At 34.4% G+C, this 21,576-nt stretch overlaps 1 protein-coding gene across 1 annotated transcript; it reads right to left on the minus strand.

The window, feature by feature from the left end:
* Window positions 1-9,768: 9,768 nt before the first annotated feature.
* On the minus strand, window positions 9,769-11,541 carry LOC125654926 (tripartite motif-containing protein 45-like). Its single transcript, XM_048885033.2, has one exon. It carries the CDS (start codon window positions 11,502-11,504, stop codon window positions 9,936-9,938), a length of 1,569 nt encoding a protein of 522 aa, XP_048740990.2. The 5' UTR covers window positions 11,505-11,541; the 3' UTR covers window positions 9,769-9,935.
* Between the last annotated feature and the right edge of the window lie 10,035 nt (window positions 11,542-21,576).

Here is a 21,576-nt window from a genome sequence, read left to right on the forward strand (position 1 = left end):
TCTTTTTAAAGTTTCCTGAGTTACACTGTTGATTTATTGCTATCCATGCCCGTCCATATACATTTGAATATTTTCAACTTCTCGGAACTTTCTGGATCATTTATCAATAAACTTGGTGTAAGGGGTAGGCGAACAAATAATGTGAATTTCATGGTCATTGCTCTGTTAGGGTGGGGCCAAAACTTATAAAAAGATGCCTTTAGATATTGTATTTACTCGTCAACAGGCAATGGACAAACAAAGCGTACAGTTACCAGTTACAAAATTAAGAAATTCATGGCCTCGAGGTTTAGTGTCTGGGTACCAGGGTAGGCTAATTGGAACAAATAGAGAAACTTGAGTGCACAATTGTGCAGCAGCAGCAGAACTAGCTCAGAGAGCTACAGTTCTGTATTGTCGGGGCTAAATAGGTCATAGAGAACTGAGTAAAAAGCTTAGTGGGTTCTACCCAAATTGTGAAATCCATGGATTCATGTGTTGGACGTAATATGTCATGGAAACTATTTCAAATCTTCACTCCTGAAAGTGTAGCTGTTAATAAGTTTATAATGATAAACAGAAGCTTCTACCAAAAATAGTCAAACTTGTGTGAGTTGTTGGTGTTCAGGCTCCAGTATGGGCTGTAAGATCTCGTGTTGGGAACTATCTTGTATCTTCCTTACTCCTGAACATACTGGTATATGTGTATAGTAATTTTCATGTTAAGCCATACTTGATATACAATGGTTGCTTTAAACTATGACTAGAAAACTCCAAGATAAGGTCATTTGATGATGATCATGGTCACTAATGAAAAAATAATCAGTTCCCAACTTTGTTACTGAAGAAGCTAAGTTTCGTGTGACTAGATAATAAGCAAGTTTGTGGGAAAAATAAACACCACAGGTTCTAGAAGCATGAAGACAATGTTTCTGTGGGAAATAACGTTCTAGTGAAGATTCTTTAGGAGCTAATGATAGGTGTAAAGCATAATGAATTAATGTCATTTATTTAAGACAGAGTCGAACACTTAGTGCTAGGGCTTTCATATTTCCCTTCCAATATTTCGTTGTGACAAGACCTTTCTTTGGGTAACATAATTACTTTGCTCAGTGATGAAAAACAGCAGGACCAGGCTGACTCAGGTGAGCGTTGTGGCCCAAAAGGGTAAAACGGTCCCAGATTGTTCTTTAAACCCCGTCGTAACATAATTGGCGGATCCAGGATTTCCGAAGGGAAGGGGGGGGATGTGAAAGTAAATTACTACCCAAAATGACTCCTGACGGTCATTTGGGTTCCAAATCCGGAGTTTTACTCATTATTTCTAAATTTGTGGCAAAAAAGCACCCCCCCCCCTCTAAATACGCCAATGATAGCAGTGTTATTTGAGAAATATTACAAGTTCATGAGCAGTGGCGGATCTAGAGAGGGGGTCCTGAGGTTGGAATCCCCCCCCCCTCACCCCCGTTGTCAGAAAATTGTGCTTAAAAAGAATAAAAATTACGCATTTTGAGGGTGAAATTCTGAAAACCAAAATTAATGGTAGAACACTATCCCCCCTTTAAAATAGTTTTGATGTGAGAGACATTGAGGCACAAACTTGAACCGATGTCATTTGGTAAAGACGAATAAGATCTATGATATACCATCGTCTAGGCACACAATTTAGCATATCTAAGGGACGTAGAGTATTATATGTATTTATGATCGTATGTTTTTACTTTTTAATCGATTGCTTTCAACATTCATCATATCTAGTTTCAAGAGGGGGGGGGGGGGTCTCCTTGTGAAAGCTATGTGCATTCAGTTTCTTTGTCAGACATTGAACTTTTGATCCATAGGCGTAGCTTGGGTTCGAATATTACCGAGGCAGGGGGTCTGGGGCCCCCAGAAGCTATCGACATTTTAACAACGTAAAAGGTGTTTTTTTTTTTTTTTTTACCGAGGCAGCTGCCTCGGTTGCCTCAATGGAAGCTACGCCACTGTGATCTCACCTCTTATTAGGGCTTTCCACCTTTCTGTGGAAAGTCCTATTGTTATTGTTCTGTTTATTATTATTTTCCTGCCGTCAAAAAAAATCTTCGTCTTAAGACTTATCGAAAAACTTTATAGTCCATCATATAGTACTTCTTGAGAAACGAATACAGTTCACCCTGCGTAATTGAACTTTGACCCCTTACGGAGTTATTTGACCTTTCGCAGAAATCATTGTTAGCACTTCTACTTTGTAACCGTAAATGATAGGAGGATGAAACCTTTTCTAAAACACAGAGGGTAATTAGTAGAAGCGAAGAATTTCAAATGAAGGGGTTCGGTGTCCCCTAAGGGGAGTTAATGCCTCTTTATGTTTTGCGATTTATTCGTAAAATATGTCGAGCTTGAGAACGGTTTGTCGTAGAGACATGGGACCAACTGGAATAGGATCGGTGACCTTTGACCTTGAAAATTAGGTCAAGGTCAAAGGTCAAGGTCATCAGAAAAGAGGAAAAAATAGCACTTTTTATACTCTCTTTCCTGCTTAAGATAGCATTGAAATATTATATGGGTAAGTATTGACTTCTTGATTGGTTTTGATAGTATGCATTACAACTTTGAACTTTGACCCTTCTGTGAATTTCGGAGACTCGCGTCGAAAACCTTGTTATCGCTACTCCTACTTTACGGAAAGTCATAGAGACACGAAACCTTCGCTAATGAATTCACAGTAAAACCCTCTTGCAAAGAAAAAATAATCAAAGGGATACGAAAACCCTTAAGCATAGTTATTGCCCCTGAAAGTCTCCAATATCATTATCTAAGCCTATAACTTTTGTATTAATAGAGATAGAGACATGGGACCACTTGCATTAAGACCGATGACCTTTGACCTTCAAAATGAGGTCAAGGTCAAAGGTCAAGGTCATCATCAAAATTAATTTTTTTCCATTTTCAAGGTCTTTCAAAGTATTTTTAGCATTGAGAAGTTAACCGAAAGTAACCGAAAACCCCTAAACAAATTATTGACCCTGAATGTCTTGATTAACATTTTTTAAGCTTATAGCTTTTACATTAATATAGATAGAGACATGGAATCACTTGGATTAAGACCGATGACCTTTGACCTTCAAAATGAGGTCAAGGTCAAAGGTCAAGATCATTGAGAAAATTATTAAATTTTCTAAGTCGTTTTGAGTTTCGTACATCATCCTAAATATTCTTAAATATCTATCTTTAAATCATTGTAGGTGGAAAGCCCTCTAATTGTTCGCGAACAATTAGGATCACTAGTATTTTATTTGTCTCTTTTGTTGTTACGTCCCATTTGAGAATTTTTCATTCATTTAGATAGGTCTCCGCATCTTCACATGCATCCCATGGGGATCCGGGTTAGAATAGGTCCTCAGTAACCCTTGCTTGTCGTAAAAGGCGACTAAATGGGGCGGTCCTTCGGATGAGACCGCAAAAACTGAGGTCCCGTGTCACAGCAGGTGTGGCACGATAAAGATCCCTCCCTGCTCAAAGGCCATAAGCGCCGAGCATAGGCCTAAATTTTGCAGCCCTTCACCGGCAGTGGTGACGTCTCCAAATGAGTGAAATATTCTCGAGAGGGACGTTACACAATTAACAGAAAATTAACGGCGTAGTGTATTGATTGTGACGTAATGTTTGCGGGCCGGAATGTTTCCGGGCATATATCGTGTGATATATGCCCGCAAACTTTTAAAGAAAAAAGAAGAGATGAAATTGAAAGTATATAATAAAACAACTTATACAATGTAATATAGTCTTATAATAACTGAGATCTAATAGATGAACATTTATATAGGTATTTACCAAGTTTACATAATTTGGTAATATTTCCAGTTGATAATAGTTGGATAAGCTTGAAAGCGGAGGGGTGTTTATAATAATATATCTTTAAATACTGTTTTCTACAATCATTATAAAATGACATACTAATATAAAATGATATTCATCTTCAATACTATCTGAACATAATTTACATTTTCTTTCGTTTCTTGGAATATTGCTAAATCTACCTTGTTCAATTTCTAATCTATGTGAGGATAATCGGTATTTACTAATATTTTGAACATACATACTTGGAACAGATTTTGTAAAATACAATTGTAATTTAAAACCTTCATTGACATGTTTATATAAGTAGCATTTTGGTGAGGTCTCTAAAACACTATAAATTTCTTGTATAAACACATCTTGTAGTCTTTGTTTTACTTCAGATAAAAATTTGTTTTCATTTATATCATAAGTACAATTCCATACATATCCAAATCCTAAAGAATATAATAAATTTCTTACATAATTATGTCAGCCAACAAGTATAAGAATTTGAGTCACAAATATCTAACATTTCCTGATAAATACTCTTTAAAAGTATACAATTGTTTGTCTTCTTTAGTTTTAACCAATATTTCAATATTCTATACTTTCTTAGCACATGTAGAGGTGTCCGTCCTAATTCATTGTAGACCATCATAGACTTCTTGACACACAAAACTTTTTTTTTTTTTTTTTTTTTTTTTTTTTTTTTTTACAAAAATTCAAATGAACATTTTCCAAATCATTTGCTGGATGTGAGCCCCAAACTTCACAACCATAATTTGCTAGACTTCCTATATACGTATCAAACAATGACAACTGTGTACTTACATTTAAATGCATCTTTTTCATTTTGGTTAATAGGCTACTTAAACTTTTTCTACATTGCACTGCTAAAACATTTTGTGTTTTGTGAAATTTTCCATTAAAATTTAATATACCCAAATAATTAAAATTTTCAACAATACTAACTAACTTGTTATCATACTTCCAACAATAATTATTTTTTAATTTTCCACCTTTTCTAAAAACAACTATTTTTGTTTTGTCCACATTAACCTTTATATTCCACTTTGAGGTATAATATTGTAAAGAATTCAACATATCTTGTAAACCTTGTTCTGTCTCTGAAAAAAGTACCGTATCATCAGCATACATAATTAAAAACAAAACAATATCTTTGATTTCAACTGGGATACACATGTTTTCAATAAATTCCATCTCGAAATCATTCACATATAGAGAGAAAAGAAATGGTGAGAGTGATTCCCCTTGCATCAAGCCTTCATTACAATTGAAGAGTTCTGATAACTGATTTTTGTGTCTTACACATGATTTAATGTTAAAGTACATATACTTGATAATTTTTAACATTTGACAGTCAATACCATGTTTCGCTAATTTGAAAAATAACATTTTTCTGTCTATTTTATCAAAGGCTTTTTGATAATCTACGAAGCAGCAATATAATTTCTTACCCTTAGCAATGTTTCTATCAATTAATGCATGTAAAACAAACATTGCATCTGTTGTACTAAAACCAGATTTAAATTCAAACTGAGCATCAGAAATAATATCTTCATTGCTAGACCATACATTTAATCATTCATTAAGTATGGCTGTAAAGAGTTTTGACAAGCAACTAACCAGTGTAATCCCACGATAATTATTACAATCGTTGGCATCTCCTTTTTTAAAAACAGGAGCTATAATACCCCCTGACCATATATTGGGAAAAATCTCAGAGGAAATTACAATATTAAAAAGTTCTACCAAATATGTAGTAAGGTATTCATCAAATAAAATAAAATATCCATTCAATAAATTATCAGCTCCAGGAGATTTTTCTTTTTTTAAGCGTTTGATTATACGATAATAATTATGCGGTAATTGGCACGTTAAGTTCTGAGTATGCTGAACTATCAATATAATTTCATCGTCCCTTGACTTGTTATATTTACTGTGATTATTTGTGTCAAAGCTAACAAATTCTTTACTACAGTGAGGTAAAAAATATATCATTAGGAACATTTGTGAATGATTCAACACATACATTGATACTATTTGTATTCATTTCTACATTAGACAATATTCCATTATGTGATTGCAATTGATTACACAGTTGTGTTTTTACATCATCGTATACAGTGTCATCCCATTTTGTTTTTAAAAAGCATGTACTTGTAGAACAACATAAATCTAAAAGCTTTCTACCAAAGCTATTTACCACCAAATCTTGTGATTTTCTCTCTGACATTGGAGAATCAAAATTATATTCTATAACCGACAATCTAATTAAAATTAGATGTTAGATCCGCTCACATACTCGCTACACTAAGTGTAGCGAGTATGTGAGCGGATCTAACATCTAATTTTAATTAGATTGTATAACCGATGACAGCACATCATTTAACTCTGTATTCAAAAAGTCATATTCAATAAAATCTGGAGAAGTTCCTATTCGCGAGTTAAAATCATCGCTAATAATAACACAGCCCTTTTCCTTATACATTGATATATCTTCATTCAGGACATTAACAAATCATTTTCATTTTTCTTGTAGAAGACATTATTTTCATGTGGAATGTAAACAAAACCTAAATATAAATCAGTGCTTTCTACACTAATATCTTTATGTAACTTTACCCAAAGAGTAGATTCATGTTGTACCTTTTCCAAAGATAAAAAAGCATGTAACTCATTTTTATAGATAAGAGTTAAACCTCCACCCTTACAAGATTTCCTTGGGATACACTTGTAAAAATCATCGATATCAATATCTGCATCTAGCCAACATTCTGACAAGAAAACAATATCATATGAATTAATAGTGAAACAAATGATAGATCATTTATTTTTTTTATGGATTTGTCTATTAATGTTCCAGGAACATATTTTGAGAATATCCCCAGCGTTTTCCTATACTGAAGGCCGGTCACTCGCGCTGGGTCAGTAAAGAACAGCTTGTTGTAAACAAGTCTTACTTCGTTACCCTCCTCGCGTTTTTTCTTCATTATCCTGGTGAGTTCCTTGCGTTCAGCCACGATTTCTGGAGGGTACTGTTCGTTGATAGAAGTTTGTGCCACGAAGGTTCTTAGCCATCCCCTTCACTAGTTGTCTCTGCTGGAACTCGTTGAATTTTGCAACTATAACTCGTGGTGTACGTGACCCGGTGATTCTATGTGCGCGATCAAACTTCAGACTTCCCACTTGCGCTGCATCCATGTTTAAGTTCTCTCTCAAGAAGTCTCGAAGAACACGCTCAGTTTCAACTGGAGTTTCATTCCGCCTTTCCGGGATGTTCGAAAATAGCAAATTATCTCTCATCGATCTGAATTTTAAGTCCACTATGTCATCCTTTAATCTTTTGTTCTCCAACTCCATGGCCCTCAGTGACTCCTCAAGTTTTCCCATACCGAACTCTAAGGTAGCAGGGGACAGTTTCGCACTATAGGCCTGGTCAACTTTTTCAAAAAATGGAAATACCCCATATTTGAAGTGATATTACATGTGTAAAAATGTATACAATAATTTTATGATGCATGTCAAATGTAGCTGAGTGCTTAATAAAAATGTTGATATACAACATGTAGGTGTCACCATGATTCCTAGCATATAGACGGGTGCAAATACGAAACTAAGACACGTGGTCAGTTGCTGAAGAAATTCCGGTGAAAACATGCAGGGTCTAGCAAAAGGTCTGTAGCTGTGAGGGAAGGTGATGGCCCCATATGAGAGGTAGATTTTTGAGAAAGGCAGATAGGGTTCTTGATTGTGCACAGTGTCTAAATCCCCATGTTTGGTACTGTGATGGTGTGGGGGTGGTGCGGATTAGCCCAAATGAGGGAAAATCAAAGCAAAAAAGGGGAACCTGCTCAGAGCATGTTTTGTGCACCAGCACCAGTATTTATAGATTACATGTAATTTAGGGTCATGATTTATTAACTACACTAATATGAAATTCAAGTATTGACATAAAAGGGAAATTTTATTTTTCATTAATCTGTCATAATCTGACTTTGGTGTACACCCCCTATCAACATGTTTCAAAACCAAAGAAACTGTCCCCTGCCACCTAAACCATCACTTTTGTCTTGGAGATCGCTGATTAACTTGTTCGTTTCCTCAAAACCACTCCTCAAACTATGTGTAATTTCACCAATTGTTTTTTTCAAAAGTTGCCATTTTTCTCTCAACTAAATCTATTTTCATCACTTGTTCTCTCACTGTGGATATGTTTATGTCCAAACATGCGATTTTTGTCTCAATCGTGTAGATAGATTTCAGAACTATGTCAAACCAGGGAGGCGGATCCATGGGTGGCGTCACCGTGTTACTGTGCACTGTTTTCTCGCTAGTTGATTGTGATTTATCTAATCCTCCGGAAAGTGTAGGATTTTCAGAATTTTCAGAAATAAGTGGCATAACTGGCTTCCCAATGTCACTAACTGGAGTAGAAGTACATTGTCCTACAAGTAGCTCTTCCAATACATCGCCATACAACACAGAATTACATTTAGCTAGAGTACTACTCACGTTTTCTGATTTGTCAAAAGATCTATCCGAATTGCTTGAAACACTCACATTTTTCTTTTCTCAGTCTTTCCTTGTCTTTGCTGACCACTAAACTTCCTCTTCTTTCCCATATCTTCCTTGTATGTCACTTGTTTTTCACAATTTTTTTCGTATTTCTCTCTGTGATCAGAACAGCGACTACTCTATCCCGCCATATTTAAATATATACCATAAAAGCCAAGTGTACAGTAATTAATCCAGGATGGTAATTAGTTCTTTAAGGTAGTCTGAAACAGTTCCATCTAGTGCACTGAGTATGTTAATACTAGGATTTTGTACTGCGATCGGAATTCAACTGGGAGCCAGTGCAACTTTGCAAGAAATGGTCTTGGTTTGTTAAGGGGTGGGTTGCGTTATTCTGGACCTTCTATAAAGGTTGTAGGTTTTTACATTTGTGGTAGTTTGGGTTTTACTTTTACTTCTGGATTTCGATCCCGATGTAAGTTATTCACCCGTTGTATATGACCACGCCCACTTTATCTTTCAGCCAATAACTTTAATGACAGTTTCTATTGTTTAATTTGCTATATAAAGCCATGCAGCTTATTATTCGTCGAAGCGAGACAGCTGGCCTTGCTAGCTACTCTTCTCCTTCCATTCTTCCTATTTTGGAATTACGTTTTTGTCTACTTTGTCCCTTTTTACTTACTAAAGTATTATTACCTTTGGGTTGGGAGGATTTCTTGATAGTTTCTAGGCTAAGTTCTAGGCTTTAGGAGTGTGTATTTGTCACATTCATACTGGTAATAAACTCGTAAAGTGTTATTTATCTTATTTTCATTTCTATTTGAATTTATTTTCAAGTTTAAAACCATAGTGTAGTTGGGTCGTTTCGAAGTCGCCACTATCAAAATAAAATAAAACAAACACAACGCGAAGTACAGACTATACGAACGCCAGACCTGCTACACATTCAAAAATAAGGTGAGGTTAATTTTCAACTTCGTCTTTGGATGATTTACACATAAAATTAAGAGAATTTAATTCATTTAACTTGTGTTTGATTTGAGAGTGTATTATGCATTAATTCATGATTAAAGTCCACAACTAGTTTGCCTATTGTGCTCAATATTATTAATATTTTCCCCAAACGCATCTAAGTATATTCGAAATCTTTACTGCATTTTGCTTGCACAGTTGGTATTTAAAATTTCTCATAAAATTTGTTGAATATTTGTAAAAGAACAGATTGTTTAATAACACTTCTTTTAAATGTCTGCACAGAAATCACAATTCTGTTCGCATTTTTAAAAAATCGTTTTAATCATCTTGTCTTCACATAGCCGGTTGTATATATTTCTTGATATGCCCACTATTTCCTCGGGTGATTTTAAAATCCCATTGTCGGAGATTCCCTCTGAGGCAATTCGTTAATAAAAAAAAACCAAACCAACCCAGTGTTTTGCATCTTACATTTGACGATATCGGTTGTTTCAGAGAGGATACAATGTACAAATTCTATTTGTTTACATGTGTTAAAGAAAAAATTCTAATAAAAAGAATTACAATGATAAAAATAGATAAATAAAGGCTACATGTCTATGAAAAATATAATGTTAAGCTTAGATAAATTTGACTCTTATCTCCATCATACCATTGGACACATATCCACTATCTGTTGAATTAAGTAAACTCCAGTCCATGAAGTAACGCTTTCCCAAGCTGGCCTTGCTTTTGCAAAACGTGGTTGCAATTCTTTTAACCACGTCTTTCGTTCTGTCAGTTGAATTCACAACCATTATGTCAGTTGTCATCTCAAATGACCAATCAGACTGGTCTTTTTCAACATCTCCAAGGCAGTGCAGAAATATCTTTAGGTCGCCATTTTGCCCATGACACATGATTTTCCATATCGCACCTTGAAAATGGAAGAGTGGACTCTCTTGCAGAAAAGTATTACTGACAGGAAATTTGTACTGAAAGATGTTGTGGTTATTCAAATAACCGAGTTGACACAAGGTCCTCTTCATATCCATCAAAGAATTGTTCTCTGATTGCATATCCAGGGTGGCTAATTTTGACCACTCTAGTACTGCGTCAAATTCATCTTCCATCTCTAAGGCATACTGAATATCTGATTCAGGAAATTTGATTGCCGACTGTAATCGTGAGAAGTGTTTTTCGATAGCTAGTCTTGATTTTTCCATAGTAACAAACAGTTGTTTTCTACTTCCATGCATTCGAACTGCATTTGTTAATCTTTTGCATCCTGCCAATGTTTTTTGAAAGCCAATTGCACACTCGACATCGAACTCCTGATTGTGCTCTGCAATTGAAAACGTTTTTTCTGTTGATTTTCTAAATTCGTCATGAAGGGTATCCAAATGCAACTTTATTTCGGAGAGATTGTTCGCAACTGATTGCAGAATTTCTTCTTTGTCCACACTAAGTTGTTTAATGTTGTCCCTTTTATCTTTAATCATCTTTTCAGTACGTTGTTCAGCATCCTCAAATTTTGATATAAATTCCTCGATGTCGAGGTCCTCTTCTTCATCTGTTGCCATTTCATCAAGAGTCTTTACGACATCGCACCTCCTGTGATTTGTAGCAAAACAGATACTACAACAAAGGCTTCTGTGGTCAAAGCAGTACACCTCTAGGACTTTGTCCACGTGGTCAGGACACATTTCATCCATTTCTAGAGGTTCTACAGGTGTATTTTCAGTTATTTCTGTTACTGTGTGCGTGTTGTGATCCCTTTTACGTTTATGCAAATAAGTGAGACACTGTTCACAAAAGCATTCCTTGCAATCCCTGCAACGAAACTTGGCTTTATTTTTTTCACTGGCATATTTGCATGGATCACAGTGTAATTCTTTCGAGTTTTGTGAGTCTGTTGAATCACTCTCCAGAAGACGCATGATTAGATGATTTATAGGTAGCTTTTTCGCCCATTCCGCTGGGGGGATGTTTGGTAATGTCACCTCCATTCGACATATTGGACACAGGAAGCGATTTTTGTCTTCTTCTCCGACATTCGACTTGAGCTGCACGTAACTCTGAATACAGGGCTCACAGAATGTGTGTAAACAAGGTAGTCTTTTTGGCAATGTCATCTTCTCTAAACAAATTGGACAATTCAGTACGGAGCACTGCTTCCCAGGATCATTTTGGTCCAAAGAAGTAGCCATTTTACGTACTTTCGTTTTGTGTCTGTTGATCCACGTTACTAAGGAAGAGTACGAAAGCCATGAAGGGATACAAATATACGATTTATCTGAATTTTAACCAATAAATAGAAGATCTATATAAATACACCAGGTGCGCAACGACATTTTGACCCCTTCTCGATTCGGGTCGCCGAAAGAAACTCATTAAATTCTCCGACACGGTAAATTTTAGCTCAGAGATGATTTTCCTTTTCATTCGTTGCTTCAGAACGTCTAAACTCCCTCGCAACAATCCGACAACGAACATACTTTAACGATATTTTGAACATTCCCCCAAGGCCTGATGACCATGCTGTGACATCACGAAATCACATCCGCACCAAATAATGTTATAAACTGCATGAGAGTTGGTCAATATTTAATATATTTACTAATTCAGAATCAAAACAAACTACACGCAAATAATTTTTTTTGGGAGTTGAACTATGTTCAATCTCCCTGGGTCATCACGCACTTTTCTGCGCAGTAATTTGTATTGATTTGTATAGTGGTCGTCAGCTGGGGTTCTGTGTCAGCTGATTTACTCCTAGGTAAATCAACATAAACTTTTATAAACATCCGCCATTAAATAATCCATGTAACTTTTCTGAATTAATCTAATTTTGATAATTGACATGTAAATAAATGCAATGATATTGTATTCAAATCAATTTGAATACAAGATTTCGATCAAATTGATACTGATAGACACAGAAAAATAAAAGATAAGGTTGAAAATTGTCGTTTGTAGCACAGCGTCACCTATAAACATTGATAGGGAAACGAACGACAACTGCACACAAGCCCTATTGACACCGTGGCGCGAAATATCGAATATGGTGCGAAACCTCAGAAAATTTACAAGAAATAACTCTACAACATTGTGTATGTGTATATATTTGGTTTTTTTTTTAATGTGATATAAAAAATGCTTGATGTTACATGTAGATTGAATTAAAACACGTCATTCCCAGTCAACAACTTTCGATTGGGATCGGAATACGAAATAAAATTTCTTATATCCGGTGGCAAAGTGAAACTGCTTCATGCTTCAAGTTATTGAATTACGTAGTAATTGCACGTTACACATTAGAGAACTGTTCCTTTTAATAAAGAAAATCACAAAATAGATACAAAATGAGTGTACCTTATTCATTACTGTTACCGAGCTTTCGTCGACTATAATCTCGAAATGGCGTGTTTCGCTGCGCTTGATGATCTGACGGTAAGGTCCACATTTTCTACGTGAGTAGTGTGATATTTGTTTATGAATTTTTTGCGCATACATGGTATGTCTCGACTAGGAATAATGGAAACTTTCTCACCTATGTATGTAAAGACATATTAATCTCTATTTTTAAAAATGTAGAACACTTTTATCAAATGACAATGTTTGAAAACGCTTAGACCCCCGATGTCAGAATTTCCTTTTCCAAGACATCAATATGTCAAATTCATTATCCTTTTTGAATAGTATGTACCATATTTTGTACCAGTTATCCATTTTGAATCCCCTATTACAATGGGATTTTGCTGCACTCTGTAATGTTTGAGTGGATGTCATGAGTGTGTGTCAAACAGAAATTTTAAGAGCATGGGATAAGGTGCTGCCATGTATTACTTCACTATCAAAGTTTAACCCAGTTGCCACAATGTTGAATGTATGCTGCAAAAAGGATTGGAAATTGCTCTGGTCAAAACACATTGTTTATTTGTCTACAGATGAAAGAGACATGAGGATTCTCCCTCACAAACTGGGAAAAAAAAGTTATTGATCTTGTACATGTATAGTTTATTAATCACTATAGATTTCCAGCATCACAAGTCTGATTCCACTATATGCTTTCCATACTGTCAGGTTCATTCACCCCCTGTTTGAGCCACAGTATAATATTCCAAATACCTTGGCAATAAATAACATTATTTGACTAGTGTTTCATTTTTAGCGGAGTTGCGATGAAGTCGAACTCGGCTTATGATCTGATGAAGTGCCTTTGGGCGGACAGGCGGGCACGCATCAACATTTCATTTCCGCACCTTAGCTCTTGAGCAAATTATAGGATCTCATTCAAACTTAGATGGATTGTCACCCTCAGTAAGATGAGGAAGCCTATCGATTTTGGGGTCACTAGGTCAAAGGTCAAGGTCACTGGCTATAAATAGACTGAAATTTGGAGAAAATTTTGTTTTCCGCACCATAGCTCTTGAACGAATTATAGGATCTCAATCAAACTTAGATCGATTAAGTAAGACAAGAAGCCTATCGATTCTGGGGTCACAAGGTCAAAGTCACAGTGGCTATAAATAGACTGAAATTTGGAGAAAATTTTGTTTTCTGCACTATAATTTTTTAACAAATTATAGGATCTCAATTAAACTTAGATGGATTATCGCCCTTGATGAGACAAAGAAGCCTATTGATTTTGGTCAAGGGTTAAAGGTCAAGGTCACAAAGGATTTAAGTCGGCTGAAATTTATGTACGCAAAATTTTACTCCTTGCTTGATAATTCTTGAAAACTTTTCTGCCGGTTCCCTCTATGCCCATTCCTTGCGCAACTCGGCTTGTGCATTTCCGATGCCCGACAATTTTTAATTTTTTTGCATTTCATTTATTTTGAGTTATTATACAATTATTTACCATTCCATTGATCCTCTACAGGACTGTAGTATACTCAGGTGACAGTTTAGCATATTGGACTACCTTTTCAAGTAATGAATCCTTAGCATTAGCTATAACTAGGATTAAACTTGAATGTATATATACAGGGGAAAAACTTCTTCATAACTGCAAGGCATTGATTACCATATTGATTTGAATATTTGGGCCATAATATGTGGTCACATTTTTCATGAGAATATAAAGGGGTGAAATTCTAGAAAACAACAACACGACTTCAGTTACTCGAGGAGCGTTGTGGCCCATGGGCCTTCCATTATCCATGTTTGCTGTTGTAACGCTTTGAAACAACAACAGTTGATTTGTATCTAAAATCATGATAATATTCAGTCATTTATCCCCCTACCCTTCCAGTACTATCTTTTCTAACTGAATTTCCACAATGTTCAACTCCCACGAGTACTTTAAGTACTTTGATTTATTTTGTCTCATCACAATAATATATGCTATTAATTTTACCGAAATTTATTAGTAAATTTGATTAATCTCGTATCTTTCAACCATACAACACATTTCTCGCATATATTTTACGGTACTGGCGATAGCAGTGTGACAAATGAATTAACGTAAAATAAACCTAGAGGTGTGTCTATTGACATTAAGGTCGCTCCATCCTCATACTACAGGTTTTGCAAATTCTTTATTTCATTAAAAATTTGTGGGTGAAAGAAATACATTTTCGGAGGAATTTAATTCACTGGGTATAATGAAAAATTGGTAAACTATTTGATGTTGAAAAGGTTTTCTATAAATAAATTCATTATCATATCTATACATCTGTACAAATGTACTACAAAAATGTTGTCAAGGGCAACAACTCCTACACTGGTATTTGTCTATCATGCAATGATTTCCTTGATATCCACAATCAATTTATCTATATTTATCAAATAGTAGTTTTTTTTATTTAAACTGTGAAAACTAAATTTTTATTCTAACCAGTTTTTATGCATTCTATTATGCTCTTTAATGGAATAGTGCGATTTTTTGATGTTCATATAAACTTTTGTTTTTGTATGTCTGACATCTTAAAAATGTTGGCAATATATAATATAATATAATATAATATAATATATATATATATATATATATATATATATATATATAGCCATGTACGAAAGCCGAATACTTAAAGCCCATTTTTGAAAAAAACAAACTAACTCGTCAAGCTAGTTATCTCGTTATAACAAGTTATTTTCTCGATGTATTGTATTGTCTATTGGCTTTAAGCCTTACGGCTCATCAGCATAATACATATTCAATTACAGAGTATCAACAAAAAAGCTGTATACAGTATGAAAAGTGGAGTGAATATTAGAGGATGGACATACATGAAGAGAGTTATAAGTCAAGTTTACATAATATATATATATATATATATATATATATATATATATATATATATATATTAGATGCTAGTTTGGCTAGATTGTAAGAGTAAAGCACTCTTGAAATTTTTACATTCATTCACATTCTTGTTAGGCATTACACATAAGCTGATGTTTACCATGAGCTATTCTCCCAAAAAATAGTAATGATATAATCAAATATGTATAAAATGCCCTAATGTATTTCAACAACTCATCGAATTTTTTCTAGAACCTAAGGACAGTGCGAGCAATTCTGCAATTATGATTTGACTGAAACAAAGATGGACAGAACTTTAACCGAAACAGGGATTGCTTTTAGAGTAAAAAGAATGTTTAGATTTTGATGAAAGCTTAACTGACTTATTTCAAACCTAGGTGTTTTTATTTGCGGATTAGTAGGCCTACTATTCTTGACAGCACCTTCTGTCCTACCAGTAGGTAGAAGACCTTACTAGAACGGTATTCAAACATCAATAGAACATTAAAGATAAACAGGCTTTAGGGAAATAAATATATTTTTGATAGGGAAAGAACATATTAGTATTCCCACCACTAACTACGCATGGAGTTACCTACTATGGACCAGAGTGAAAATGAAAATTCCAATACCTTATTGCACATCTACAGGACACCACCAATCATCTTCCAAAAGATGATTTGGCTACTGCATAAAATGTATGAGGAGTTCTGGGAACCAGATTTGGAATTAAAAATCCTTTTTTACCCCCATTTTCCCTCCAGGGTATTTAAAATATTCTGTAAACTTATTGCAATCTACAGGACACCACATATCATATTCATTTGAAGTCCTTCACCGGTCTTGGTGACGTCCTCATTATGTGAAAAATTCTCGAGAGGGACGTAAAACAAGATACAATCAATCAATCAATCAATCCAAACGATTACTATAATATTGGTTACTACTGAAAATACAAGAGGAGTTGGAAGTGTGAATGACGGATCAGGGTAACGACGTATCCAAACTTTCTTTAGAAGTGCGGGCATTATCATTTAAGTTGTAAGTACGAGATAATTCTGTACATTGTAAATCCTTATAACGGATACAAAGTCGTAATAGCGAAATAAAAAGCCGTAATTACGACCTAATAATAAGATAAAAAGTCGTATTGACGATCATGGCGTTAAAGTTGAAGTGGTTTCCGACGGTTATGATTCAGTTAAAGCCGTTCGGGCACTCTCGAAAGAATAATATAGGGAGAATATGAAAATATGTAATAAAAGAATGCAATATTGACGAACAGCTTGATTTATCTAATAAAAGACGAAAATAACAAACAGTGATCAATCTCAAAACTCCTGTAAGGAATACAAAATGAAGTGCTGGGACCCTTGGAAATACCAGAAGTAGGATCAGGTGCTTAGGAGAATCCCCTGTTGACCAGTCACACACATGTTGATCAGGTAAACGGAGTAATCTATAGTCAAAATCAGTGTGCCAAGAACGGCCTAAGAATCGGTATGAAACACGTTAGACAACATTTAACCCAATGATAGGTTGTACTGGCAAAGTAGATCATTATAACAACCTTAGAATATGTGAATAGAATAAAGGAATTCAGGTGTGGCATGCGAGTAATTTGTAGTTCTTCTAAAGTGACAGCATGGTTGTTGAAAGTTGAGCTGAGTTTGAACAAATCTTCGATTCCCATAAACTAATATCGTCATCTCATTATATAAAAGAAAATCGTAATAACGACTTTTTATCTCGTTATCACGATTTTCTAAAGTCGCAATTGCAAATCGTTATTACTGTACGACCATATAGTTACAAGCCAAATAGTGTTTATCATATCTGAAAATGTGAATTTGATTTAATGTTTTATAAATGTTTTATTAAATGTTTTATAAATGAGAAATCTTCTTATTAGAAATCATATTTGATAACTTCCTGGGACGACTGGATTGACTGATGAATATGGCAGAAGGATAATTTGCACACTCAAGTAAGACACCGCAGGTCACCCTATTTTAGTATGATCCCGGGTCACCCTATTTTAGTATGACCCCGGGTCACTCTATTTTAGTATGACCCCGGGTCACCCTATTTTAGTATGACCCCGGGTCACCTTATTTTAGTATGACCCCGGGTCACCTTATTTTAGTATGACCCCGGGTCACCCTATTTTAGTATGACCCCGGGTCACCTTATTTTAGTATGACCCCGGGTCACCCTATTTTAGTATGACCCCGGGTCACCCTATTTTCTACACAGTTTACTACACTATAAAAATAGTCCCATATAAAAGTGAAAATACGATTCAGACAATGTATAATGTATATATAATTTCTCTATATGTAAATTATTTTGAAATAGAGTTGATCAAAACCATTATGTGTCCCAATAGAGGTAAAAGATATTGCTTTGTTTCTCATAATGTATGCTGATGATACTGTACCGGTACTTGTTTTTAGAAAAGCTGATAAACTGAAAAACTGTTATACATGGTGTTATGATAAGGTATCTTTAGATGTTGCAGATAATTTTAACTACTTAGGAGTCACGTTTAACTTCAATGGTTTCAATAAAGCACAGAGTATTTTAGCTATGCAATGTACAAAGAGTATGCATGTTCTGTTATCTAAAATGAAGTCCTTGCACTTAAATGTCTCCACAAAGTTAAGATCATTTGACTCATATAGGAGTAGTATTGCGAATTATAGTTGTGAAGTATGGGGTTGTATCCCTACAAAAGAATTAGAAAGTGCACCTTTGATTTTTTGTAAGAAAGTCCTGGGTGTTAAAAAGCCCACAGCTTCGATAGGATTTATTCAGAATTAGGTTTTCCATTAGAGTTAGAGAGAAAATTTCGAATGGTAAAATATTTTTCAAACCAAGAAAAACTGATAACTGTATTTTAAAGGAACTGATTCACGACCCCCCCCCCCCCCCAATTTTCCCCCTTTTAATGATCATAATCTACTATCTAATGTGTTTAAAAAGATTTCAAATAAACATTAAGAGTTTGTTATTTGTTTTGTAAACAAAGATTACGGTATGTTATTGTTTACGAAATTGGGGTAAAATGTGTCATCTAAAAGCAAAAATTTATGACTACGCAAAATTAAGATGCTTTATATTACAAAATCAATATACCATTTGTTTATTTGTATAGATAAAAAGACTCGAGTCTTTGTTTACACAACACAGATTCAAGCCTAAAATATTGCTTTAAGGTAGGTAAATACTATTAGAAATTTCTGTCAATCAATTTTTTTTCTTCATTTAAATAACTTTAACAACTCATAAACTAACTAAAAAGCCCATATAAGACATACCTTTGCAGGTTTATTTTTATACTATGTGCTACAGTGCACATATACCCCCAAATGCAAAAGCCAAATTCTAACACAAGAATGCATTATCTCATGTTTTATTAAAAATATGCACCAAAGCACATCATATTAAGCTATAATATATAAAAACCAATAGCTATTCATTTACTGAGAGAAGTTTTAAAGATATTCAATTGAAAACATACACAATTGCTGTTTAATCTGCTCACATCCTTCAGAAAAAAATCACAGAATATCGCAATTTTGAAAAATTCTCAAAATCTAAATTGTTTACATGCCAGTTTTTCTTTAAAAATATTTAGAATTATATCTAAGGTTAACAAAAAAACATATTTTACCATAGTTGACCAGAGATATTTTGCAAAATGGTCTCTTGAATATGTAAACCCCCATTTTTAAATTTAAGTTTTACAATTATTCTTTGCACACTTTGAAAATAGTAAATTGTAACAGCAAATACAGTCTTAAAATCAAGATTAACAGAATATGACAATATACATATATGTAAAACATACTGAAAATTTTGTCCTACCAGACAATTAGAACACAAGGAGTGTATGTCATTGTGAGAAAAAGGAAGGGGGGCACCCCCACCCCTTCTTTTTTCTCACAATTTTTTTTAGTGTGTGTGTTATTCTTTTTTTGTTTGGCTATCAATCATATAATACATAAAAATACATACATGCTATCTCATACTTATAGAAAAAATAAATATAGTGTAACATATATGTAGATTCTAGCAACTACAGCTCATGTACAAATAATTTTGTTTCTTGAAAGTACTTGTGAAGAAGAGTTCAAATATTCAACAACTTTGCTGATGATTTTCTGAGGATTTATAATTCTGGGTTTCTTTGAACCAAACACACTCCCTAAAATTCAGTATGAATTCCACTGTGAGGATCACGCCTATGTGTGATTTTTAACTTGTTCAGGCTGAGATTGCTAGCTACGAGCCTTTTAAACCTATGAGCCTTTCAATGTAGATATTACATTGCTTTGTACCATTGGAACTAGTGACGACTTCACACTATAATAATTCATGGTAAATATATCTAAGATTCACATTTGAATGCTAAATTTGACTCGTACAGTTCTCGTAAACTACAAACATCAAACAAAGAAGTTATAACTGAAACTTTTTGGTCGGTGTTTAAAATATAAAACCGGATACGTAAAAGCACAGACTTTCCTTAATTCTTGCACCCAGAAGGTCAATATTTTGGTTGTCAACATTAAATGAGTTATATTTTTAATGTTTAACATCAAAAATGAAAAATATTTTTATCAAAAATCGTGAACCAGTCCAATATTTAGAGGTTTTAGACTTTGTATGGGAAAATATGCCGACCAAGTCTTTTGGCTCGTAGACGGACCGAGCTTGTCGTACTTGTATTAACACCAGATTTTCATTAACAGTGTTTCCGTACCATAGTCCAACAGACAACAGCATATATCCCTTACAATAGATAACCAACACTTGGTATTTGGTTCCAAAAGACAATGTTTAACCATTTCAGTATTTATTATATACTTTCAAACATGTATTTTACTGTAGTATTACTTTTATATCAAGCATATGTATTTCAAATATATTTCACGGGAAACAAATTAAGAAAGGAACCCACATTTGTAACAGCTGGCAAATTTGATGCATATATTCTTTATTGTTTCCTAATAGTATTTTTAAAAAACAATTCTACTATTGCATGTGTTATTAGATTGCGGTGGTCGATCTATTTTTAGTTCTGTTAGAAAGTGTGTACATAGGGAAATACGAAATTATTTTTCATAGGTTTGGTAGAATAATTCTTTATTGATAATATGTACACGGATAAACTTTCTGAATAAAACATTTTGAAAATATACTTGAATAAAAATCTTAATTGCTGTTATCAATAGTTGCATTTCTAGGCATTGAGAAATACTTCAACATTTCAAATTGCCTTATAAGGACCCAGACAGACGGGAACTTGAAACAGGTGGTGATTTTTTTTCTGTATTTTGAAAAATTGATTATCCTTCGCTTTCAGTCGATGAGCAGATATATTTATCGCACTTTAATTTCAAAACCTACGCTTTTTGAAGTGTCATTGTCTTTAAATACTGAGTAATATGCTTGTATAATCAAAATACTAAGTACACTTCAAACTTCCATACCATTGTATTCGCTATATTGACATGCTTCATTGATATTTTACATACATTTACAATTTTTGAAAACCAGACATTCAACTGTTTTTGACTAGTATTAAAGGTTTTTATAGAGTGAGTATGATCCCCCCCCCCCCCCTGTTTTTTATTTTTAAATACAATATATCAAAATTCCTGTGTTTCCTTGGAAATAGTTTAGTGGCAGATTTGATGTTTTGCATAAAAATCATCCTAAGTTTATTATATGTATCAATACTAATTATGCTCGCTATATATTCTACGTAAATGTGTACACTAAACCCGACTTTAAAGTGGTTCTTTACTCGATCATATGGAGACGTCACCATGCTCGGCCCTTACGGACTTTGAGAAGGGAAGAATCTTTATCGTGCCACACCTGCTGTGACATGGAGCCTCGGTTTTTGCGGTCTTATCTCAAGGACCGACTTTCATAGTGAACCTGGCCTCAATATCATAAACTGAGAACATATATGTAATTATGGTAGATAATGACTTTTATGTAACGTGTTAATTGGG

The sequence above is a fragment of the Ostrea edulis genome, chromosome 7 (genome assembly GCF_947568905.1).
Source record: "Ostrea edulis chromosome 7, xbOstEdul1.1, whole genome shotgun sequence".
NCBI lineage: Eukaryota > Metazoa > Mollusca > Bivalvia > Ostreida > Ostreidae > Ostrea > Ostrea edulis.